General features: G+C 40.8%; 1 protein-coding gene across 3 annotated transcripts in view; it reads left to right on the top strand.

The window, feature by feature from the left end:
• Positions 1–663: 663 nt before the first annotated feature.
• Positions 664–9,759, top strand: part of GATB (glutamyl-tRNA amidotransferase subunit B) — a 91,433-nt gene continuing 82,337 nt past the window's right edge. For 2 of the 3 annotated variants that reach the window (XM_045798838.2, XM_045798837.2), the window contains exons 1-2: positions 665–880; positions 2,817–2,967. In XM_045798838.2, coding sequence (XP_045654794.1) covers positions 705–880; positions 2,817–2,967 — 327 coding nt within the window. In that variant the 5' untranslated portion in view covers positions 665–704. Of the gene's footprint in view, positions 881–2,816; positions 2,968–9,759 lie in introns of all 3 variants that reach the window. The other variant, XR_015726506.1, reaches the window with a different exon arrangement.

Here is a 9,759-nt window from a genome sequence, read left to right as displayed (position 1 = left end):
AAAAAGAAAATAAGTTAAAATGTACCTGAAGGTACAATCTAGGTCTGTTTGTCTCCAAGCACTTCTACTTAAATACAGCACTTATTACCTACGTGAAAGTATCCTATTTTTGTAACTTTTCTGTATGTCTCCTCTCCCAACAATGCTTACATCCCACGAGAATAGTGGCCGTTAATGTCTGGCTCACTCGTCAGTGCCTAAGAACTGTGCCTGGCATATAGTAGGCAAGCAAATAAATATTTGCGCCATTAATGCACAAATTAGTGTGTGAACTGACAGAGTAAACAGAGAAAAAAACTGAGTGGTCTTGGAGGGTCGGAAGTCTTCCCAGAGATGTCGAGTTCATTTAGTTCAGCTGGAAAGGTTAACCGAGGTATAAATTCCCGGCCGGGTTGCTTTGCTTTGGATCTCCGGCACCACCTGCTCTCGCTCAAACTCATCCACGGACCCCGCCACAAACCTCCCCAACTCCCCGCTAGGAGGAGTCACAATTCTGGACCCAGAAGCCCTCCCACCTCTCCTCTATTTCTCCTGCCCTCCCCTCCCGGCCAGGGTTCCGGCAGCCTTGGAGTCGCAGTGCTCACCGGGAATAGTAGTCTTCCGGTGTGCGCCTAAGGCGTTTTATTCGTTTTTAGAACTACTCTTCCCAGAGAGCTTTGCGGAAGAAAGAGTCTGTATCACCTGACCAGGATCCTGGAGGGGCAATGGCGGCGCCCATGCTTCGCTGGTGCTGTCTGGGAAGGCGTTGGGTTTTAGCCTGCATTGACGGCGGTTCTCGCCATGGAAGAGGGGCTGCGATTGGGTTCACGTCCAGCAGGAAAAGGGGACAGAGCTCCGTGGCTCAGCAGCCCCTCATCACCGCCCAGAAGTCAAGGAAAGGGTATACTATTTCATACCATTACTGCCCATTTAAGCGTGAGGTGGAACTGCGGGACTAGGGAGGTGATGGCCACTACAGCCCAGTTTCACTCTAGACGTGTGTGTGTGTGTGTTGGGGGGGGCTTAATGGGGATGTTGGGCTGTAACTCTCAGCCCCGAAACCTAAATGAAAGCACAAAACTGGCCCTCTATCAGCCCCGCCTCCACACATAAAACAGTCTTCAGATAGGTAGGCGTATTTGGGGAATTCGCGAATATAAAATCGCAGATCTTTTCTTTAAAGTAAAACTGCACACACAGAAGAGTGGATTCAGTCACCTTACTAATAGCACTACCAGTGGGGTCGGTGACACCAGAAAGCGGGATGTTATGTAGCTGACATTTTTTTAGCACTACTATGGGACAGCGGTATTCTAAAAGTGGAAAGGGAGACTTTACCTACAAACTCAGGATGGTGGTGGCTTAATGTCATTACTCAGAAAACGGCTGTCTCTGGAGGCATTTCACGTTGAACGTGTTTCTAGACCTAGGAGGATGCAGTCAATACAAGAGATCTTCCCTCTGATTGGAGAGCTTTGCTTATTTTGTTAGATATCCTCTAAACAGCTGTTTATACTTTATAAGACTTAAATAGTTTCTTTTTAAATACAGAAACAGAAGACACGTGTTCAGTAATCACTTTAGCCTTTGAGATAGTTATGTTGGCATTATATTTGCTTTTCTGTTGGAGCAACAGAGGGAAAATGTCCAGAAGCATTCAGCTTCTATTCCTTTCATAAATTAGATCGTTTGGCTGTAAATGTAAAGTATTTTTTCTCTCTTGTAACAAAACTGCAAAAATAGTTTTGAGTGATGTTTTAGTGAATACAGAATTTCTGATGAGTTCTTCATTTAATTCCTCTCAATTGCCGGTGGTGCTTCCAAGCTTTAAAAAGGAATTAATCTTCTCACAGTACTATAGATATAAAAGTTCATGTGTTGAAATAATTGGAACAAAACTCAGTCCATGTAAACAAAAAATCTAGATAATACAGAAAATTGCTTGGGAGAAGAGCAGGATAGGAATAAAGTATAGAGGGAGTGTATATAAATAGGCATTGTCCATGGTATATGGTTTCAGAAGGAATAAGCACACTTATAAGAACCCGGAGAGTCCTGTGTGTGGAATGTTCATACAGACCGAACAGAGTAGGAGAGGTTATAGCATTTAACAGCTTCTTAGATTTGATAGCAATCAAGCATAAACAAAGAAACCTGCAACTATATCTTAGGGAATTGAAAGTGATTTGGGGGACCAAAAAAGCCACATCTGATGGTTTAATGTTTTCATTTGCCCAAAATCCCAGGAAGGGTATGTTTTAGTGATGATCTTTATATCTGTGCCACTCTGATCATTTTACTTGCAAGCTATTGTTATAAAATGAGTTCAAAACATCACGGAGAATTTCCCTCTCTCTTTAAATAAAATATACAGCTATTTACCATTATTTCTCTAGTAGTAGAAGCATAATGTTTATGTTAATTCTAAAAATGTTTGCAAGGTAAGCTTTCATTTACTGAGTTATTAATTGATAAAGGACAGTTAATTTGGAAAATGCTGCTTTTCACTGGAGTCAGCCAAGCAGACATCACCTGATAGCCCTTTCTAAATTGTTTCAGGATGCCATAGTTTTCCTTCATCACCTTCCTCTTTGTACGGTAAACTCTTCCTATGCCGTGTTGTCAACGAATTTTATTTTGCTGGTCTTGTAGATGTTCATTATGAATTGCTTTTGATTTAGTAATTGATAAAATATGACATATTTTCAAATGTAAGAATCTAAAATCTTAATAAGCTAAAAACACAAATAGCAAATTAATGTGTGGTTTAGGGTCATAGAAATTCATGCATGGTGATGGATCTAGCTACTTCTTAACGATTCTTTCTTTCTCTTCAGTGAACACAAATGGGCAGCTGTGGTAGGTTTGGAAATTCATGCCCAGATCTCCTCCAACTCTAAACTCTTCTCTGGATCTCAAGTCCATTTTGCAGCACCTCCAAATTCTTTGGTATCTTTTTTTGATGCATCTCTGCCTGGAACTCTGCCGGTAAGGTTTTTATTTCATCATATTTTCATTAGAAAATGTTTCTGTTTTATTGGACATAGATATTGATTTCCTTGCTTTCACGCCTTGGCACAACTCTTAGGAAGTTCTTGTTTAGGGAATTTTGGGTGAAGTAGGATGAACTAAATGTCTTCTGAAGACCCATCTCTGTAATTCAAAGTCTAAACATCATCCATTTGTTCATACATGTATTCACTCCTTTCACACACATTTTAAAATGTCTACAAAATACCAGACACTGTGCCATGAACTAGAACATGAAGATGAGTGACAATCCTTGCCTTTGAGGGGTTATTTTAAAGACTAGGTGGGGAGAAGTGTCTTATTTAAGCGTCTACTTATAAACAAGTAGAGTACTGTGTGATTATGCCTGTGAAGGTAAAGGCATGGCTTTGGAATCCAGAGGAGGGACACCTAATTCTGTAAGAGAAGGATTCTTGTGAGAAACTGAGGTATGAGTATGATTGGAAAGCTTGTTCGAAGAGGTGATGTCTGAGCTATCTGAGAAGCCAGAGAGGAGTTAGGCAGATAGATGAAGGAGGAGGAGGAGTCTAGCCACAGGAAAGAGCATATGATGCGTGATATTACAGTGTCAGATCAATAATGATTATGATTATTGAAAACTAAGTGGTCAGTAATGGAGAGAAGAAGTCAACCACAGTATGCATTGAGTTAACTATTCATTTTTCTGCTCATTTTCACTTAAACCCAAGGTTCAGTGTACTCATCAGCAAGATTGCTATCATATAATTTCATATAGTTGGCCAGATTTTGAAGAAAAGGATGGAAGGAACAATGTGAATATTTGAGGTAATAAATAAATCATAGTCTGTCCAGGACATACAGCATCAGCTGGGTGTGGGATTTCCGGCCATCCTTGGAGGGAATGTGTACACATGGTGGTGATTGGGAGGGAGGAGGAGGGGCTGTCACGGGTGACTTTGTACTCTCTTTCAAATACAAGTGAAAGCTAGTGACTTGACCATTGGCCTGCTTGCAGAGGCCGGTTTACTTTTCTCAGAGTCGCTGTCCAGAGTAGAAGGTAATGGGTAACGCCTCCAACGTGTCTGCTGTACCCAGGGCTTTGCTTATATTGGGGCAGCGTCTCTATCTTGGAACTTTCTCCTTACTTGTGCTTTTGTTGTGGAGGGCTCCCATCCCTGCAGACCCTATCCAGGGTTACCTTTGATTTGCTCTTGAGTCTTTCTGGGGGAAAGACAGATAAAAGGGTGTCTGTCCCTCCCTCCCTCTGGCTTAGGAGTATCTATCTGTGGAGAAATCATTTTTGTTTGGAAAGAGACAATTTTTCAATTACAAATGTATGAGTTCTTTTTTGGGCAGAGACGCAGATATAGTGGAAATAGAGTAATATCTCTTCAGACAAGTGAAATGGAAAGCAATTCATCACAACACCTCCTTTTTTCCTTCTGAGCTCAAAACTTTTTTTTTTTCCACATGGCAGTTCATTATCAAGAGACTACATGTAACCTCTGAGTTCTTTCTAGGTTTTTCCTGCTGGGAATATAGTATCCAGCAAAGTATTTATTGTAGTTCACATTTGGAAATAGATCTATTTGCATATAGACATGTTTTCCATAAATAGGCTCTTCAGTTGTAGCTAAATGTGGTCAAATATTAAAGACAATTCATAACAGCTAAAATGTCAACATATTTTGAAAGACTTCTTGCTATACAAAGGTGCTTGCCCAGTGATAAGCAGAGTAGTAAAACAGTGAAGGTGTTTGGGACATTTGAGCATTGACAGCTTGGCTAATATTAATTAAATGACAGTCAAAGTCTAGAAATCCAGTTTTGCTTGAGCTGGGATTTGTTTTTTCTCTTCAGAGCCTACCACACTCATGACTTAAGGAGCCTAATGGGTTATTCTCTCGAGCTAATCTGCTGCTTCTTCTAAAATGTTTCTGTCTTTCAAAGACCGATTTTGGGACGCCTGGGTGGCTCAGTCATTTTTCGCCTGCCTTCAGCTCAGGTCATGATCCCAGGGTCCTGGGATCGAGTCCTACATTGGGCTCCTTGCTCAGCAGGGAGGCTGCTTCTCCCTCTGCCTGCCGCTCCCCCTGCTTGTGCTCACTCTCTCACTCTCGCTCTCTCTGACAAATAAATAAATAAATAAAATCTTAAAAAAAGAAAGACGTGTTTTAGTATGTGAGCAAAATTATACCAAAACTACCAGAATAAAACATTGTCACTCCCATAGCACTTCAAAATCCTGTGATTTACCTATGTAAATGTATTGAAACATTTAGACAGCTGTCCCTCTCTAAGCTCTTAGATGGTGTATTGGTGCTGTGATATTCTGACTCAGCATTTGGTTGTTTTTGTGCAAAAAATGGTGACGACTTGTCGGATACACTGATAAGAAGATAGAAAAAGGCAGCAGAAGAATTTAGGTTATACTGTAAGTCTTTTTCTGGAGATCACATTCATGTGCTCTGCTGGCCCATTTAAAGAGAAGATATGATTAGTGTCTTTCTGTACGCATTTGATTCTCCCTCTCTCGATTGTGTCTTCATTCACTCAGCTGACACTGGATGCCTACCATGTATTAGCCATCGTACGAGCTCTAGTGACACACCCTTGAATAAGATAAAAAATAAACATGGGTCTTGTCCTCATGAAGCATGGACAAGTAAGCAGGTACTTGTAGTACCTTTTAATGAACATATTGGTAGTGAGAATACAGGATATGTGCTTGAGATGCACATAGGAGGGCCACCCAAAACAGATAGACAGCATTTGCAAAATTGGCCAAATAAAAGGGAATCGGGTGTACGAAAACCAGAGGAGAAACAGGACATGGCTTGCTCTAGGAACTGCAGGAGGTTCCACGCATGGTAGCATAGAACTTGAATATGGCATGGCAAGAGGTGAGGTTGGCATGGCAAGTATAGACTGTACCATATAATCCCATTTGCAAGGAGGTAGGAAGAGGTGAGGAGAGTACAGGGTCAGAAAGTCCTCTAAGAAGGGCGTGTTTTGAGAACGAGGGACTACAGTAGTGTTGAATTTAGTGAGAGGTCAAGTAAGGTGAGGACCAGGAAGTGGCCATTGGATTTATCAGCAGGAGTATCCTTTGAAAGAACAGTTTCAGTGGAGTGATGGGAGTAGAAGGTATGTGGTAGTAGACTGAGAAATACAAGGAAGTTGCAGAAGAGGTGAGAGAGTGTGGGCAGCTGTTTTAAGAAGGTTGGCTATGAAGGAAGAGAGAATGCAGGAGGTGAAAGGAGACATGGAATCAAGGGGAACGTCTTTATTAGTCCTGTTTTCCTTACTATTGGAGAGATTTGAGAATGCTTAAATACCTATGACTTAGAGTCAACAGTAAGGTATTATACACTTAAAAATGTGTAAAGAAGGTCGATCTCATGGTAAGTGTTCTTGCTGCTATAAAATAAAGTTTTTAAAAATACTGATGAGGAACCAATGAAGAAGGGGAGTTAAAGACAGTTAAAGAGGCTTGAATGTGTGCGTTTTAATCTGTCTCTCTCGCCACCCCAAAGAAACCCCACTGAAATTATAGTAAAAGAATTTGATAGTTATAAAACCTGCATGAGGATGGGAGACCAGAGTGCATGAGAGATGGTAGATGGAGATGGGCTGACTTAGAGCAGAGTTAACTATAAAGGGACAGAAAGCCTGCAGAAACTAGTGAGAAATGAGATGTCATCCCCTGCATAGCCTCAGAAAGGGTCCAGATATGGGATCCTTAGGTTTTGTGGAAGGCCAGGGGGAGGTGGAAACAAGGGATTAATTCAGTCTGGATGTGGAGCAGTTAGACTTAAGGTCTTCTCCTTCACCCTCTGCAGCTGTCCCACTCTAATAGGAATCTGTAGTTTGGGGAGAAATTCAACTGGTGACACACTCCCCCTGGAGACCCCAGGCAGAGAAAAGGCACTGGTATCACACAGTGTCTGCACTGTAGAGTCTAGGGCCTGCCCAGTGCTTTTCTCCACCCTGTTCGAAGCGCCCAAGTGACCTAGGATAGCCATCTCTCCTCTTCCTCTCCTCTGCCAAGCAGGAACCTGCAGGAATTTGTTTGGAGATTACATGTCCCTGGAGGGAAGAACTTCAGATACTGACACTTGGGGGTGGAGGGGTGGTCTCTATATTTAAAAAAACTGTCTGGCCCCTGATTGTCCTAGAATGCAGGCCATCAGTCAACAAGCCCTGGATACTTACACAGAACTTTTAATCAGAATTTTAGTACCTTACTTCAAGATATAAACCAATGGCCAAAAATCACTAGACATTTGAGGAAGTTCTCCAACATAATGAAAAGGGCCCCAAATAAAAAGACCAGAAAGAAATAAGTAACAGATAATGCAAGGGGGGAAAGGATACTTTAAAAATTAAAAGCTTTTATAAATATCCTCAGATAAGAGAAGGTAGCTGCATTCTTCGAGTTAAGAATGTGATTTTTAAAAATAAAGGATCAGAATAAAAAGCTCTCAGAAATTAAAATTATGATAGCAAAAAAAAAAAAAAAAAAAGAAAAGAAAAGAAAAAATCCAGGGAAGTTAGAAGACAAAGTCAAGAAAATCTTCCAGAAAGTGTAACACACATACAGTGAATTGGACAGTAGGGGATAAAATAAGAAAATTAGAGACTCAGGCTAGGATGTACAACATCTGATTCATGGGAGTTCCAGCAGACGGAAGAGAGGAAGCTATCAAACAACACAGATTAATTTCCCAGAACTGAAGGACCTGAATCTCCAAATGGGAAGGGCTTGCCAAGGACCCAGTGCAAGGGATAAAAATAGTCTCACATATGGGCATGTGATCATGAAGTGCAGGAATGCCAGGGATAGAGATAAGATACCGGAACAAAGAAGAAAAGAAAGGTCACATGCAAAGGACTGGGATTCAGAAAGTCATTGGACTTCTTAAAAAGCTGCAATTAGTTGGAAGAGAATGAACGAGTGCCTTAACAAAAAAATCTTAGGAAGAAGAAAAAATCGTTTTAATTTAGAAGTCTGTATCCAGCACTATAAATTAAGTGTGACAGTAGAATAATAAGATTTTCAGACAGTCAGGTTCTCAAAAGATGGGCCTTTCACTATCATGAGAACCTACTGGAGTGATGGAGAGGTTCCAGATTGCCACCTCTGCAACGGACCGGGGTTATCTGGTGGGAAAAGAGGATGGATGGCTCCAGAACAGAGCGGTTTCAAGAAAAGAAAAAAAAAAGTGTAGTTTAGTGGGAATAGCAGATATCTAATGTTTGTGTAGACACCAGATTTTACATATACACTGGAGTCTTTCAGAATAATAAGCAGTAGGTAATAAAATATTAAGCAAATGATGAAGCCCCATCAGCTCCAGAAAAACAAAATGTTCACAAGAAAGGAAATGTAATCATAGTACACTTAACAGCTCAGCAGAGAAACATATTTACTTAATAATAGTAGAAGAACCAACTCTGATATAACTAGGATATTGGGAAATAAAAGAATAAATTCTCATCTACCATTATCAGAAGTTACATTCTAAATCGACATAATGGACAGAAAAAAGTAATGTAAGAATGTGCTCTAGGAACATTTTTGGCCACAGATTAGGAGAGGCCTCTTTCTCCTTTTCAGGCCCTATGTTGGTTGATTGGTTTTGTTTTTGTTTTGTTTTAATTTTTAAAAATAAGGCAATGAGTGAACGATTTAGAGCTCTCAAGAGACAGATTATTAGTCAAAAGGGTTTTCAATGATGTTTTTAAAAATTTTATGTAAAGGTCATATTAAGTAATCAAATATTACCTCTGCTGGTTTCTCAGCCTTCTGCTGGTGAAATATCTTTTTTGTTCCCAAAGTCCGAATAGTGATGTACTCCCCCCACGCACCCCCACCCATAACTCCCACCCTTACCAGGCTCTGAGGAGGAGTAGGCTCCTCCCCACTCTAGATGATTCATACCCAAGTTCACACATGTAGAGTACCTGCTTCCCTGGTGGTAAAGTGATCTACCTCTCTTCCAGTTTGACTTTTTGGTCTTGAACGTTACTCGCCTTTCCATGGTGTCGCACTTAAGGATGGCGTATTTTGTTCTTGAATAGAGATGGAATACAGTAGCAAGTGTGGGTAAATTCTTATGAGACAGAGTAAGATAAAAAATATTGCAAGATATCTTGGCTTATAACTTCTTTAAATTATCTCTTGGGAATGGAATGGGCCAGGTCTTGGTGTTCTGTGTTCTAAAACAAGAGTACTGTGTCATTGGGACAGCTATCAACTCTGTCTTTTTCCCAGATTAAGGAAGGACTGTCACTTGGCAAGTGGCCAGCAGCCTTGGCCAGCAGGTGATGGATTTTCCAAAGGTCCCCTGGCACTGCATATTACTTAAAAATAGGAAGATAAATATGACAAGACAGCTCAAAGATCTGAAGATAGATGCTGCCAGGGAACAGGACTGGTGGGTGAGGGTGGCAGGAACTGCTGGTTTTCATTTTAAATTATTTCAAAATACCTGCCTGTAATAAATTGTTAAACAATCAAAAGTTAACTTTAAAGGAGTAACGTAGAGAAGAGGAAATTACTGATAGAGTCAGGTTCCTCAGAAAACAAGAGGTATCCTCAGAGCACAGGGAGAAAGACTGCTTTCTCTCTATAATCTCAGGGAAGATGTGTCCCTCCAACCCATGAGTAAAGGCGACTTTTTAGGTTGGGTTATGGAAGGTTGAGAAAGCTCCCGTCTGGCTTTTTTCCTCTCTTTGCAAACACTGTTTCTGACATCTCTCCTTTTTGGAGCTCTTTCTTGCCTG

The sequence above is a fragment of the Ursus americanus genome, chromosome 13 (genome assembly GCF_024610735.1).
Source record: "Ursus americanus isolate L20-20 chromosome 13, mUrsAme1.1.p, whole genome shotgun sequence".
Classification (NCBI taxonomy): domain Eukaryota; kingdom Metazoa; phylum Chordata; class Mammalia; order Carnivora; family Ursidae; genus Ursus; species Ursus americanus.
This window is presented reverse-complemented; position numbering and strand designations above follow the sequence as displayed.